General features: G+C 44.1%; 1 protein-coding gene and 1 long non-coding RNA gene across 4 annotated transcripts in view; both read right to left on the reverse strand.

The window, feature by feature from the left end:
• The window catches only part of LOC309640621, a 487,501-nt gene that overhangs the window by 390,908 nt on the left and 80,171 nt on the right, over nucleotides 1–16,422 (reverse strand). The window lies entirely within an intron of this gene.
• The window catches only part of TXNRD1 (thioredoxin reductase 1), a 61,203-nt gene continuing 47,720 nt past the window's right edge, over nucleotides 2,940–16,422 (reverse strand). For all 3 annotated transcript variants that reach the window (XM_082419467.1, XM_082419466.1, XM_082419465.1), the window contains 2 exons: nucleotides 13,433–13,567; nucleotides 2,940–3,728 (listed from right to left, as the gene is read on the reverse strand). In XM_082419467.1, the coding sequence (XP_082275593.1) occupies nucleotides 3,666–3,728; nucleotides 13,433–13,567 (198 nt within the window). In that variant the 3' untranslated portion in view covers nucleotides 2,940–3,665. The remainder of the gene's footprint in view (nucleotides 3,729–13,432; nucleotides 13,568–16,422) is intronic.

Genomic DNA, 16,422 nt, shown 5'->3' on the forward strand with positions numbered 1-16,422 from the left:
TCTGTTTCCTGTGTGGTTCTACTCCAACTGTCCATCTAAACACACACACATATCACTTAGTTTTGCCTGTTTATGTATAGAATGGACTCACACTGTACATATGCCTTTGACCTTTTCACTCATTGATCCACTGTTTATAATATGTATCTGGCTGTTACTTGCCTTCTGTTTTATGGATACACTGCAGTTGACTTCTCCATTCTTGTTCTGATGAATATTTGGGTTGCTTCCATGTTTCGTTTTTTGCTATTGCTAACAGTGTCGTGTCTTTTGGTGCATAGATACATACACCTGTGCTGGGTACATACCTAGAGTATGCACAGGATTTTGACTTTACTGGGTCATGTCAAATCATTTTCCAAAGTGATTGTACCAGTTTACACTCCTCACAGCAATAAATGTGTTCCATTTACACCACATCTTTGCCAACATTTGATACTGTCAGACTCTCTAAACTGTGCCACAGAATGGGTCAGAAATGGTATTTCACAGCAGTTTAATTGCATCTCCTCAACGAGTGAGGTTGGCCATTTTTATGTTTATGCCCTTTCTACTTTCATTAACATTTGGATCAAAGGTTCCTGACACGAGAGATTAGCAGTATCCTGAAGTGGTCATCTCTGATAGGTACTGATCCAAGTGGTTAAGGCTCTACCTGCCCACCCAATTACACAGTCTTGTGCGCCTCTGTAGCGCGCTTGCAGGCCTCGTGCTGGAAGCTACGCAGCACACAGAGGTCAAGAACCCTAATTATCTAGAAGTGGCTTCGTGCAGGGCAACCTGAAGTGCTCCAGAGAAAGTACAGAGTCCTGTGGAGTACATGCAGAAAGAGTTCTGGCTGGAGGCAACCAGCGCAGGGGGGTTAGGAGCAGTGTCTTTGGGGCAGAGGTCAGAGGTGCAGGTGACTGGCCCAGGGTCTGACAGAGGGCCCAGAGCCTATTTACAGGGCTTTGGAAGACCCTAGGGACTCGGGGCAAGGGAAGTCTGAGGAATAAGATCCCGGCAGTAGTGTGGAAATACACCGGCAGTGTTAAGACCAGTTAGAAAAAGCACTACAACATCTCAGACAAGGTGTTTGTTAATTGTGCGGACAACACTGCTCGAGGGCATGTGAAAAAACGATGGGGACGCCAGGCTTCGGCTCAGTCGCCCTTCATGAAAGCTCCCATCCGTCAGAGATGAATGAAGGCAGACCGCAAGGTGGTCGAGAGCTCTGGGCCTTTGAAGTCACAGACGTCTCTGGCTTCAAAAATGTGCTATATACCACTAACTAGCTGTGTGACCCTGAGCAAGGATTCCTACCTCTGAGCCTGCTCTTCCACCTGTAAGTGGGCACAGGAGCGTCCTGAGAGGGCTGTTATGTGCCTGGTACATGCTGCAGTAACAAGCACGAAGTGGTACTGTTAGCACTCTGCAATTACTCAGGACAGAGAGGAATTCTGGGAAGGTTTTTGGTAAGGATTACCACAAGATAGGAGTTTCTGCTCAACAACTGATGCGTAAGAAAATTAAGTGCATATGAGTGAATAACCTGAGCATGACAATAAACATCAATGTAAACACTTACTGAACCCCGGGTATGTGCCCGATCCAGTTCAGAGAGAAAGGAAGGCTCACGCACCCTCACAGTGCTGCTGTCAGGTGGGGCGGTTTTGCCACCTTAAAAACTAAGATTGACAGATCAAGTGGGGATAAGCTGAAAATGGATCTGGAATGCGAACACGGCTAAAATGTGAGTCTCAGCACACCAACCAGCCCCGCAGCACAGCACCGATGAAACTTACTCAGCTCCTAGTTCCCACCATCGCCAACAGGAGCCCTGAAGTCCACTGGGCTCTCAGCTGACCAATCCCAAGACCACCATTCAACAAGAAGCCACACAGGGTGGATATTAACAGCTTTTAAGGTTTCACATTGTTTCTTTTCAGAAGATTTATAACAAAAATACATGGAATTTAATATGAGTTCTGATACACTGGGCAATTACACAGAGAAGTCTATAAAGTGGAATCCTTCTCGTGGGGGCAGAACATTCTATTCCACAAAGACGACAGAATCACAACATGATTAGGCATGATCACCCCGTACTGCCTACGTTCTAATTTCAGAGATTGGCAGACTTGGAGAAAACAAACAAATGAGAAAAAAAAAAATTAAAAATAAATAAAGAAAACTGAACACAGTCAGCTGTCTCAATTCCCCTCTCCTCTTTTCCTTTTCCCATTGTCTCCACACAACCAGATGGGACGGAGGGTGAGGCAGGGCTGTGAGGCAGACAGGGTCAGGGGATCTGCTGACTAAATGCTGGGCAGATGCTGAGTTCCCTGAGGTGACCGAGAAACGTACTTTCAATCAACCACTCAGTGCTGTAGCCGAGAAACACACACAGAGGGGAGGAAACGAAAAAGGAGCTATAAGAACTGCTGGTGGGAGGTCTGACGTCCACAACATGTTTAAAATCCAACTTCTGTAGTGGGAAAACGGCCTAAATAAGATCCGTCGTCAGTACATTTAGCCAGAAATCTGTAACTGTAGGGTTAATACCTCTTTGTGATAATACGAGTTGGAACGCTAATGGAGCAGAAACACTTCTGCCCAAATTCCACCAAGTACAGTCAACAGAAAAAGCCAAAACCATGTGGTTTTTACATGAAAATCCTTCACATCCACCTGTGTTCAAACATAATAAATTATGATATTAATAGCTTTCTTTAAAAAAGTAATTACCACAAGAGTTAAATTGTTAAGTGTGGAAAGACTTATTTTTCCCATGAATATAGTTCTTAGGAAGGGATAGATGCATAACACACATGAAAAATAAAGCTGTAGTATTTTGTGATTTTAGCTTAAAACAAAAGCTACCCCCCAAAAAGTCTTAAACAAACGCTAAATGTTTCCCATTGCAAAAGATCTCAGCTCACTCAGACCAGCACACAACGGACTAAATAAAGACATTTATTGTTTTTCCCCATTTCAGCTGTGCATCTGCCTCCATGATGAAGAACAGTGGAGATCACGCTGTACGACCAAGTTCCCTGCAGTGGAATATTCCTCCAACAGGCTGGCCAGGTAGCCATTTCATCATCGGTGGTATAGTGCCTGGGAGCACACCTGGCCAGTGGTGACCACTTGTTCTGGGGAGACGCTCTCTCCCCGGGACAAGCCTAGGAGCCACAGCGTGCCGTCCCAGCAATGAGCCGCCTTATTTGCACACGGTGGCCACGACTTGCTTTTGGATAAAAATTGTCTGCTATCATCTCTACTTTCACTAACACGGCGGAGAAAAAAAGAAAAAAATAACCAACATGAGAAAGGTTGACAGTGAGAATAAGAAAACCTACAAAGGAAAGGCCATGCAAAAACTGCTTCGACGGTTCCATCACCACCCACCGCGCGGGCTTGAGGCTGGTGACTTCATGGACGCCCCTCTGCGAAGCTCTGCCGAAAGTCAGTTTCAAGTGCGTCATGCTGACCCCAGTGCGATGCTGCCTGCCACTCACACGTCACCTCCGGCCCATGAGATCCAAGGGGGCCTCGGGGCTATAAGCACAGGACACGTGGCTGCTGAAGCCCGAGAGCCTTCCACAAACTTCGCCTTGGACTTGGGCAAGAAATACGTCAGTGGTTTGGAGTCCTGGCAGCAGCACCCACACTGGGGCTTAACCTCAGCAACCGGTCTGGAGGATGTTTCCCCCCGAGCGCTTGGTCACCGACAGTGTCGTGAATACCTGCAGGGGAGGAGACAGCATGAGACTCGGACACCGGCGCAGAAGTTAACTGGGCGCAGCTCAGGTAACACCACGGGACTAAGAATGACTTGGGTGACTACTTACAACACAGATGTAATATGACCAAGGTAAGCATTTCAAAACCAAGGTGAAAGAGAAAAAAATGTAGCTTATATCTAATAAAGCACTTATTTGCATGAGGGTGATTAAAATAATACCCTGGTTGTTTATCAGTTCTCTAAAAGAAATATACCATGAAATATTCTGGACACATAGAAAGAAGTGAAGTGTACTATCACAAACACCGTTGTGCCCACCCAACTCAGGGAGCTTCATAACACATGGTTCGAGCCCCGTGTGTATCCCCTTCCTGATAACTTTCTCCCTCCCCACCCCGACTGGTGCTTTTCTTTTGCAGGTTTTTAAAAACTTAATATGCAAATGGCAAGATGGTATATACATCCTCTTCTGCTACCTGCTTTCTTGGCTCAATACTTTATTTCTATTATTCATGCATATGGACACAGATAGCTCTAATTCTTCCATTTCTCACTGAAGGGTATTCAATTACTATAGTATACGACATCATATTAGAGTATAGTATATATACTATAGTAGTGGTCCCCAACCGTTTCGGCACCAGGGACCGGTTTCGTGGAAGACAATTTTTCCATGGATGGAGCGGGGCGGGCAGGAAGGGGGTGATGGTTCAGGGAGTAATGCAAGCGATGGGGAGTGGGAGATGAAGTGTCCCTCGCTCACCTCCTGCTGTGTGGCCTGGTTCCTAACAGGCCATGCCCAGGGGTTGGGGATCCCTGTACTATAATATTCAATTACTCAAATAGTGAGTATATTACAAATTACATACCCAGGCTCCTTTTGCTGGCCACTCAAGCTATAACCAATATGCTATCTGCAATGTGCTGTGACATTCTGGTACATCTCCCTGTGCCTGGAGCTAGAGGTACAATTGCTGGGTGGGAGGGCAGGTGCAACTCTGACTTGGCTAGACTTCCAAAGTGCCTGACCAACTGATGCTCTCATTTGCAGTGACTGACAAGTTCTCCTGGTTTCACATCCTTGAAACATTGGTCCTTGTGGACTTAGAGCCTAAGATCTTTAGGTGGCTTTGATTTGCTACTACTCAGGATTGCCCATACAAAAAAAACAAGGCCTCTCAAACCTTAAAGCCTGTTCACGCTGATTAAAATACACGGAAATTACAGATTCTAATTTGGCAGGTCTAGGGTGGGGCGCAGGAATCTCATTTTTAGCAAGAGTCCCAAGTGATTCTAATGCAGGTTGCCTAAAGACCACAGATTAGAACTTCTTGAGGAACACCAGTGCAGGCAACGCACTGAGAATTTAACGCAAAGTCCAAAGCCTAGAAGCCCACTGCATGGTAAACTAACCATTGGTTGCTTAACTTTGTAGTTTCCCCAAACAGAAACCTGCAGCTCTCCTACAGTCTATCTGTAACAGTAACTCTCTAAATTGCCAAATCCAGAGGACACCTTGCCGCTTTCATTTCTCAGCCTCTCTGGAGCATTTCTTGTTGTCGATCTCACTGACCTTCTAACAATTCTTTCTTCTTTTTGTTTCCGTGAAAGCACTCTTTCCTGTTTCCTTCTTTTGTGGCTATTCCTCAGCCATGGCTTAGAAGTGTGCTGCTGAAACACTGATTTTTTTTTTTTTAAATAAATTTATTTATTTATTTATTTTTGGCTGCATTGGGTCTTGGTTGCTGCACGCGGGCTTTCTCTAGTTGTGGCGAGTGGGAGCTACTCTTGCACAGGCTTCTCATTGCGGTGGCTTCTCTTGTTGCGCAGCACGGGCTCCAGGCACGCGGGCTCAGTAGTCGTGGCTCGCGGGCTCTAGAGCGCAGGCTCAGTAGTTTCGGCGCACGGGCTTAGTTGCTCCGCCGCATGTGGGATCTTCCCCCCGGACCAGGGCTTGAACCCATGTCCCCTGCAGGCGGATTCTTAACCACCGTGCCACCAGGGACGTCCCTAAAACACTGATTTCCCCCAGCCCTTAGGGTGGTCAGAGCCCCAGGGCGGGTGGGCTGCAGAACCAGGTGCCTGATCTGCTTATTCCAGTGTGTTGCCCAAACAATGCCACCGTCCACACGTGCACGTGCATGAACAAGGCCAGGCAGCATGGCCCTAGGGGTCCTTCCTCAGCTCTCTCCCCTTTAGATGCTTTCGTCATGGTCTCATTCAGGCAACTACTCCCTTTTAGGCAGATGGCTCCCGGTGAATGGCAGCACCACTACTTGATTGACCAGGCCACGCGCCACGCATCTAGAATTGACCCTTAATTCCTCTATTTCCATTACTGCTGATGTATCATCAATTAATAAGTCTTAGATATTTTGCTTCTTTTCTGTCAAATCTGATCCCTCTTCATGTTAACCCTGACTGAACTGTGAGATTTTTGTTAGTTTCCAAAACATATGGTGCCTTCACCTCCCTGTGATGACACTGTGTGGAATGCACATTATACATTCCCGCCCTACTGGACACGGACATGGGGGGCCGGGGCTTGCTCTGGCCAAGGACACACGTGGAAGTGGGAAGCATCACTCCTGAACAGAAGCCTTGGGCACCAAGGTGCTTTTCCTATGCCTCCTGTCCCTCTGCCATTCAGCCAGCTGTGCCCCCAGGAGAGGCTGCCCCATCAGCTGGGCCCTGGAGTGATGATGGAATTGGAGCTGAGCTGCAGCTGCTCCGTGATGACCTTAGCACCCCACAAGGAATAAACCTGTTTTTACAGGCCAAAAAACCCCAAACAAAATCGCCACCCAAACTGATCATCTCTACTGCCCAGGCATGAAGACATAAAAGGACTTGGTGTAAAATCAATTAAACTTAGAAACTTATTTGGCTACTGAATACAATTAAGATTTCAATCCAAATCTTTTCGGTCACACCAAGTAAGCTGAAAGGTAACTCTAGTAAGCTTCTGCAGAGTCCATCAGTCCTACTCTAACCCAGACCAACCTTTGAGAACCACTGAGTAAGTGTCATACTGAGACAGGAGGCCATGGCTGATGTGGGAGAGAGCCCAGTGGAAGCGAGACTCATCAAGTGCTTGTACCACTGTCAGCACACCTGGACACGCTTTCTGGTCAGCTGCATTCTCTGATTCCTGAGAAACAACTGGTCTCCTGACTTTTAATACAAAGAGGAAAGAGCACAAGAAATCGAGGCCACTTTGACTTATATAGGTCAAAGCAACAGGAATCAGCATCAAAAATACTTGTGAATAAAAGGGGAAAATACTTTTGTGTAAAGGAGGAACAAGACTGAGAAAAACCCGTGGTCTATTTTAGCCTTAAAAGCAGCAACAAAGCCTTTTGTCTTCCTATATATCAGCAGCACCTCAAAAAAGTCAGACCCAAGTAATAATGGCTAGTAAAACATTTAAAGTATGAACCCAGAAGAAAAATGTGTGAACAACTCGCATCCAAAAAAACAGTAATTATATAACAACAAATGGTTCATCCTTATTAATAAAGATATGTGAAAATCCTTGAAATAGTTATCTTTCATACTTATTAAAGAAAAAGTTACACTGAATTTTGCAACCTTTTCATTAGCACTCAAATTCAACGCTGATGACAATGTAAACTAGTACAATTCTTTTTTGAAAAGCAATACAACTCCTTTGTTTAAAAAATGTGTGACTGAAAAAAAAAATGTGTGACTGTGGATGAGGACAGAAAGATAATATGCGATAATGAAAATAGCTATGTTCGGATGATGGTATCACGGGCAATTTAAAATACCATCAAACATGCTCTCTTTCCAATTTTTATAAAGGAAGAAAAATAATGAGGCAGGGAATACATTAAAGCAAATTCCAGGCTTGTGAATTTGCAAGCTTATGTTTTATTTCTCAGGAATTCATTTAGAAATAGAACTTGTAGGACATGTGGTTAAAAAACTAAACCCATCAAAAATGGAAACAAATTAAGGGGGGAAAAAAGAGCTCTTACCAATAGCCAGGACGTGGAAGCAACCTAAATGTTCATAGACAGATGAATGGATAAAGACGTGGCACATATATACAATGGAATATTACTCAGCCATAAAAAGGAACGAAATTGAGTTATTTGTAATGAGGTGGATGGACCTAGAGTCTGTCATACAGAGTGAAGTAAGTCAGAAAGAGAAAAACAAATAACCGTATGCTAACGCACATATATGGAATCAAGTTACTGATGAACCTAGTGGCAGGGCAGGAATAAAGACACAGACGTAGAGAACGGACTCGAGGACACGAGGACACAGGGGCGGGGCGGGGGAAGGGGAAGCTGGGACGAAGTGAGAGAGTGGCGTGGACATACATATGTTACCAAATGTAAAATGGATAGCTAGTGGGAAGCAGCTGCATAGCACAGGGAGATCAGCTCGGTGCTTTGTGACCACCTAGAGGGGTGGGGATAGGGAGGGAGCCTCAAGAGGGAGGGGATATGGGGATATATGTATGCATATAGCTGATTCATTTTGTTGCACAGCAGAAACTAACAACATTGTAAAGCAATTATGCGCCAATAAAGATATTTTTTAAAAAAAGAGCTCTTATCTATTTTTCTTATACTGGAAAACATGTTGATGTTAAAGAGATGGGGGAAGCCCGACTGCTGTTGTTGGTTAGTCTAAACGGAAAAACTGATGGGGTCAATTCTTACACAGATTTTATACGTGCAGAGCTGCTTTAGAATTTTCATAAAAATACATTTTAAAAAAATGAGCAGAGGCAGCGTTTCGATCCCAGCACAAAGAACACTCACAAAAGGGCAAATGCGGTAGGCATGTACCTCACACATTTCTTATCTGGCCAACACCTCCCAGCCTCACAAGACCCCCTTCACTGAAGACTGTGACGATGCTGACTGTTAATAAAACAAGACTTCTGATGTCTGGCACTAGAAGTCATTTTAAGACACTTCACAGGGTCCTCTCTCTGATGCGCCTTCTTCTTGAGCCATTTTTTTTTCTCTACAAATAAACTTAAGTTGAAATTATTACTCAAAATGATGTGTAATCAGTTTCCTATTCAACTATTACTGCTCAGATGTCCAGAATAAATTATCACCACACCGTCCTCACACTGAATAACGCTCGTGCCATCACTGACGCCCCAGGCCTTAAGACCCCCTCTCGTACTGACACCAAGGGGCCTTCAGTCAAAACAAGAGTAGTGCCTCCTCCTCCTCCAGCAATTCCAGAAGGAAACCCTTTGGAAACTATTTTGCTCCAAAAAGCAAAGCCTCCACTGAGGAATTCATCAACTTTTGTAAGCCATTACTTCTGAGAGCCAAAGGTTGTGCAACTGCCCAGGTTATTTTATCGAAATGGTACAGAAGAGTTCATTCAATGAATCATTCTGCAAACCACCCACAGCTGGCACGGGAGCTGGGCTAGTTCTAAACACTTGAAAGCAATGCCCAGGAGCAATTTTCAAATTATTACTGTTTCTAATCCATCCAATGGACTGACATTTGTGGAGTTTGATAAAAATTATTAGGCAACAAACTTTTAAAAGGCATGTAAAATTACAACCCCAATTTTCTATTATATTAGATACTGTCAAATTACCCTTTAAGTTTCTAAACCTTTTTCTTCATTTCCATCCTGACCTCATTATGGACTAGTAACAAACATTCTGTGGACTGCATTTTGAGTGGCACTCCTCTACAGCACATGGCTGTTTGCTAAAAAACAAACAGAAAAAACAACCAGTGGGTCCAATAGCAAATCCAATTACATACTATGCCAGCCAGAACTCAGCATTTAGCAAGAGTGTCCCTAAAAATCCCCTACTGATCAAATTTTACTTTCCCTCAATCAAGAAGCTTTAACAAAGATTTCCAGTCAGGATTTTGTCACAAGTGTTTGGTTTTTCAAAATCTAGTTTCTAAGCAAGTTGCTCAAAACCAGAGGTAAAATAAATCACCAGAGGAGCTTTCTCGAAATATACCTCCTTCCTCCAACTCCCCTCTCCCCAAAATACTGTAATGATGACTTTTTAGTCAAGCCACATCTTCTGTAATGAAATACCCTGGGGAAAACCAGCTAACACACGCAGTTACTGAGTATCTGCCGAATGCCAGGGACTCCCCTAGACACTTTCCGCACAGCACGGCCCACTGGCCCTGTGAGTTACAGCACCTCCACGTCAAATGCTGTGGGAAGGTGTGCAGAGCATCGTCTGCACTGCGTGGTGCCTCGGAAGCCAGCCAGCCTGAGTTTGGATCTCGGTTCTGCCACTTCCAAGCTGCCAGGTCACTCAACCGCTCTGTCCTCAATTCCCTTGGGTGTCAAATGGAGGCACTCCTGCCACCCGCCCCGTGGGGTTCCTGTAAGGACTAATAAGTGAGTCAGCACGCGGAGGGCAGGGTCCTGACAGTCAATAAGCCCTCAGGAACCTCGGCGCTTCCGCAGTGGGATTCCCCGGGAAGCTGCTCTTTCTACGGCTGCTCCCTACTGCAAGCCGCGACCGCTCCCTACTGCAAGCCGCGACCGCTCCCTACTGCAAGCCGCGACCGCTCCCTACTGCAAGCCGCGACCGCTCCCTACTGCAAGCCGCAAATGTGAACCACCCCCAGTTCTTCCCATTTCCAAACAGTGGGCTAGTGAGATCAACTCCATCTCCTATTCCCTCTCGCCTGGACCGTGTCTTCTGACACACACTGCCACGACCCCGGTTCAGGGCCCTGCCCCCACCCGCCTCCAGACGTGCCTCGGGGGACCTCTCCCCACAGCGCAGCCGGAGGGATTTCTCTCAGTAAGGTGTCTGATCACGTTCCCCCCACCCCCCAACCCCAACCCAGCTTTAAACCTCTCTCAGCTGAACTGCAATGGCCCCCGGAAAAAGTCGAAATATCCTGCGTTGGTTTTTGAGGCCATGACCTTCCTACCTACTTCTTCAGCCTAATTTTATTATTATTTTTTTTACCCCTCTCTGAGCTCTTCAAGCTACAGCAGTACTGAGGGCCTTTCAGGTCCCTGAATAAGCCATGATCTCTCCCACAGAGTTCTCTTATTTGGTGTTCCCTCTGACTGACTAACACCAATGCATTCTCTTCCTCTTAGGCAAGAACCACCCCGCAACCTGTCCCAAACCCCACTTGACACGAGCCCCGACCCTAGGACTCGTCACACTGGACTGGCACTGGCACTTCCCTCACCCGCCTCCCTGCTCTGACTCACATCCTAAACCCTTGCTGCTCCCCAGTGCCCGGCACAGTGCCAGGCACATGGCTGCACAACAGATGTGCTCAGGGAGTGACAAAATAGCATCCAGGGTTTTCATCTCGTTAATCAGCTGCCAGCTTGGAAAAAAGAAAAAGAAAAAAGCCCTATCAGAGGAGTAGAACATTCACCTCTGAGCTTCAACGTCATAAGAGAACCAACAGGTGGAGAGGCACAGTGGCAAACATCAAGACTTAAAAAGGGTTCCCATGGTGCCAGGTGTACTGCGGGAGCAGGCCTTTGGCTGATCTCCCTGCAGGCCCGGGCTTCAGGAGGACACCTGCCTCTTCACTGCACCTCTCTGCCCAGCTGGCAGTCATCCTGCCAAGATGCTGCCGCGCTCTCACTGCTGCTGGGTCACAACACAACACGACACGACACGACACGATACAACACAACCAAGTGAGGTGGCAGGAGGCAAGCACACGTCAGCCTTTTCAACCAGCCCACTGAAAACCGAATTCAGATTAAAAAGTTAGACACTCGCATAACCAAGTTGGGAAGTTACGTCTTTATCCCTGTTGGAGATGACTGTTGTTATTTTTAAGTATCTTAGACTTTTAAATATACTCACTGTCGTGGGTTGAATTAAGTCTCCCAGAAAGGTGTTCGAGTCCTAAGCCCTGGTACTGTGCACATGACCTTATCTGGAAACAGGGTCTTTGCAGATGTAACCAAGTTAAAATGAAATCATGCTGGATCAGCGTGGGCCCTAATCCAGTGACTAATTATCCTTACAATAGGAGGGAAATCTGGCCTAGATACACAGGAGATAAGATCACTTGAAAAGCGGAGGCAGAGACTGGAGTGACGCATCTACAAGCCGAGAAATGTCAAGGCTTGTCGGCAACCCCAGAAGCTGAAGCGGCAAAGAAGGCATCCTCTCTAGAGCGCCTTTGAAGGGAGCACAGCCCTGCTGACACCGATTCCAGACTCTAGCCTCCAGAACTCTGAGAGAATAGATTCCTGTTGTCTTCAAATGCCCAGTTTGTGCTGGTTTGTTACATCAGCCCCAGGAAACTAACACACTAAGTGTTCTTGAAAAAAAAAAAAAATTAAGTTAATTGGCTCCTTCCCTAGACAGTCTCAGTCATTACACTGAATAAAAGACATACTGCCTGTTCTTTAAGAGCTTTTTTTTTTTTTTTTTTTAAATACAACTCTAATCTGTCTCCGTGTTTCTAATCTTTTTTATTTTTTATTCATTTATTTATTTAATTTAATTAATTAATTAATTAATTTATTTATTTATTTTTGGCTGTGCTGGGTCTTCGTTTCTGTGCGAGGGCTTTCTGTAGTTGCGGCAAGCGGGGGCCACTCTTCATCGCGGCGCGCGGGCCTCTCACTATCGCGGCCTCTCCTGCTGCGGAGCACAGGCTCCAGACGCGCAGGCTCAGTAGTTGTGGCTCACGGGCTTAGTTGCTCCGCGGCATGTGGGATCTTCCCAGACCAGGGCTCGAGCCCGTGTCCCCTGCATTAGCAGGCGGATTCTCAACCACTGCGCCACCAGGGAAGCCCCCCCTTTAAGAGCTTTTAAAATCTATTCTCTTTTCAATTTTTATTTATAATTTTTGAAATTTAGTTTTACTTCACAAGAACAACAGTTTTCAAGAAAAAGAAAAAAAAAAAACCACACAGAACAGAAACACAGAACAAAACAACACACACACAAAGTTTTCTATGAATAATACCACTAAACAGGTGCATATTAATACAGAGGAAGACACTATCCCTACTCAGGGAAAAGGCAAAGGAAAAGGAAATGAGAACATTTTTCCAGGCTGCAATTCTCAGCTCCATACCTAAGCCTCTTTATGAGATAACCTCTCCCCACCTCCAAGTTCTCCAGCTAGACGCTTTTTTGGTTTCCAGGCCCTACTTAGTGGTATCACAATATTCGACTCTTGGAATGAGCACTGACAGGCATGAAGAAACACTGACACCCAGAGGCCCACACTGGTCAATTTCCAGTTCTACTGCCATTTGCTTGATCTTTTACAAGCCTCACTTTCATTCTCATTCTTTGATGTCAAAAGCTCACAAGGTAGACATCATTTAGCCTCCAGGTAGCTCAGGGATAACTAGGATAGATGCTCTTTCTGGGTACGAACGGCATTATTAGCTGACTGCCATGAAAATAATTTAGGACACATGATAAATAAAAGATTTGAGGCACATCTCTATAAAGCACTCTCACCATTTTTACCATTTAGCATGACGGTACTATCCGGTTACCAGGAATGAGAAACACGTGAAAGAGAAAAAATCATTTCTAGAGACAAGGCTTCCTTTTGAGATATTCTCCATCACTAATAAGCTCTAAGGAGGTAAAAGTAGCTCGAGTACATTAGAAAGAACACTAGCTGCAGAGTCCTAGATCTGCCCCCTGTAAGCCAGGTGACGGTCACTTTGAAACAGAGCCTTTAAAACGTAGCGACCCACCTCTGCGCAGACGGGGTGGATTCCGATGGTGCCGTCCAGCTGGTCTTTGGTCAGCCCGCACTTGAGAGCTGCTGCGAAGCCCTGGGTAACTTCTCCAGCATTTGGACCCAGTATGTGGAAGCCCACAACACGTTCCTAAGGTACAAAAAAGTAATACAATTATGCGGCTTTCCCCCCGCTTAACAGACTGGAATATTTCCCCAGTCTAATCTAAAACCCCCATTCAGAAATGGCCAAGGCTTATACTAATGCTTGCTGCTAAAAGCTGTCTAGGCTGAAGATACTCCAACATGGGCCAATACAGAGTGTGTGGTGACATCAAGCAAGAAGGAAAAGACAGGAATCGGCCATGGATGATGATGAGGAAAAACAAGAAAAGCAAAAATGTGTGCAACCCCATAAGCACCAATATGTTCTGGAAAATGTTTTCAAAGGGCTGCTCCATTGTGCCCTCATCTCCTCTATCTGATTGTCTCAAAGCTCCAGATAAACGACCTGTGGTAGCTGAAACATTTAAGAGCAATCATTCAAATTAAAAAATCATTTACACTAAAGTTTTGGGGGTAGATAGCACAGACTTAAGATCCTTCCAATGTGAAAACATTTTTAAAAAAAATTTTTATTGGAGTATAGTGGTTTACAACGTTATATTAGTTTCAAGTGTACAGCAAAGTGAAATCAGTTATGCATATACATATATGCACTTTTCTAGATTCTTTTCCCATATAGGCCATTACAGAGTATTGAGTAGAGTTCCCTGTGCTATACAGTAGGTCCTTATTAGTTATCTATTTTACATATAGTAGCGTGTATATGTCAATCCCAATCTCTCAGTTTATCACCCCCCCCTTACCCCCTGGTAACCACAAGTTTGTTTTCTACATCTGTGACTCTATTTCTGTTCTGTAAATAAGTTCATTTGTACCCTTTTTTTAGCTTCCACATATAAGCAATATCATATGATATTTGTCAATCTCTATGAATGAAAGCAAGGAAAAAAAATATTTGGCAACTCTGAAATACCTGTGTGGGAATTATTTTGAATAAATTCTAAATCCCAAACTCAGGCTACCTCTGCCAAGAGCAGGGAAGCAAGCCTGTTGCGTTCTACTGAACAGACTTTCCGAGCCAGCTCGGGGCTACTGCATCCAGTCCAGCACCCTCACAACAGACCAGGTAGCTCAGGTGGTGAGGTGCAGAGCCTTATCTAAGGTACAGTGCTCCTGGAAACAAACAGGAAGGGCATTCTGTATGTGATACATTCCATGTTAGACTCTTACATTATTCATCCTGACAGTCAGGGGTTGTGTATATGGATAAATAAAGCACAAAATATACTAGGCTCTTAAAATATGCTAGATTTACATGTAATAATATGGATAAATCTCAAACTGAGATTCAAAAAAAAAAAAAAAAAGTGCAGGCTTCTATTTAGCTGAGGATACCACTCTTCTTTAAACCACATTGTATAACATTTATGGTAAGTAATAGGCAGCAAACATATAAAAATATGAACAGGTGAGAGAGTCCAACTTGAGGACAGCGCTGCCTCTGGAGTAGGGAAGGAGTGAGGGGTAGAGGATCAAGAAAGAATACGAAAGACAGCACCGGCACCAGCTAGTGGTTAACAGCATGGATTCTACGTGGCCTGGGACTGAATTCCAGCTCTGCCATTAACTAGTAAGTACCCTGGCACAACTACTTAACTTCCACGCTTCAGTTTCCTCGTCTATGAATGCGGATAGCAATAGCACATACCTCATAGGGTTATGTAAGGATTAAATAAGTTCATACATGTGGACCATTAAGTAGACCCTGGCACATTTCAAGTGTTCAATTACATATAGGCTATTATAAACTGCCTCTGTGATGGTTTATCTCTGATAAGAGAAAAGCTCTGAAGCAAATACACCAAAATGTTAATATTCATTTGAGTCTGGATGGTAGGTACATTCCCCATCCCTTTCTGTAAATTTTAAATATTTCGTGTAAAAAAAGAGTAGCACACAAAAAGCATAAAAGCCTGGTAAGCAAGTATTATCTAAAACCAAGCACATTTAGACGGTGTGAAGTGACCGACTCAAAATGAATAAAGCAAGCCCCAAGTTACAGAAGCAAGTTTTTGTACGAGACGGCTCATGACAAAAGAGCAATGACAAGTATTCGTCTCGTCTAATACTATCTTTTTTAATGAAAATAACTGACAACAATGTCATCCTATTTATCGCCTCAGTCATTTTAATTAAGGTGAGTTTACCGGTAATGAAAATTATTTTTCACATTATATAAAAAATTCCATTATTAAAAAATAATATGCCATTATATAAAAAATGCCATTATATAAAAAATGACATGGCAGTTCAAAAAAAAAAAGGACAAAACAACTGGATACAGTTAAAATTAAAGACTTGCTTGGTGTGAAAGAAACTTTTGAGGTTTCATTGATTGCCTTGTGCAAATGAAGTATCTCTTGCTAGACATGAGGCTGCCAATGAGAACGTCTGACATTTTCTCCTTTCTCTTCTACAGTAGCATGGTATCTAATGTATACTCATACAAATGACTTTTTTAAAACTTATGTCTAAAAAGATAAAACTCTACATGAAATTGTTCTCTATGTCAACTCTGTATAGCTTGTTAGAGGTTATCCTAGTATGTCCATTTTTTAAATGCATCTATGATGATCTTTTTTGTAGAGGATCCAGGTTTTCCTAGAACCTTGGGTTCTACAAAAAGCAATCTGCAACTGTGCTACTGTGTACAGTGGCAGTTTCTAAACAGGATATATCAGTTAATTATACTCAAATCCCAAGATAAGAAAATGAGTTTATTAGCCTTTTAACATATGGATTCTTTAGCACTGTTTATAGTTTTACTGGGGACACTTTTTTTAAAAGTAAGATCTCAGCTAAGTTAAAAATACCAATTCTCATAAAGATTCAATTCACATAAGTGAGGGATATCAGGAGGTACAAACTTCCAGTTATAAA

Source organism: Balaenoptera physalus (assembly GCF_965194825.1).
Source record: "Balaenoptera physalus genome assembly, chromosome: 13".
NCBI lineage: Eukaryota > Metazoa > Chordata > Mammalia > Artiodactyla > Balaenopteridae > Balaenoptera > Balaenoptera physalus.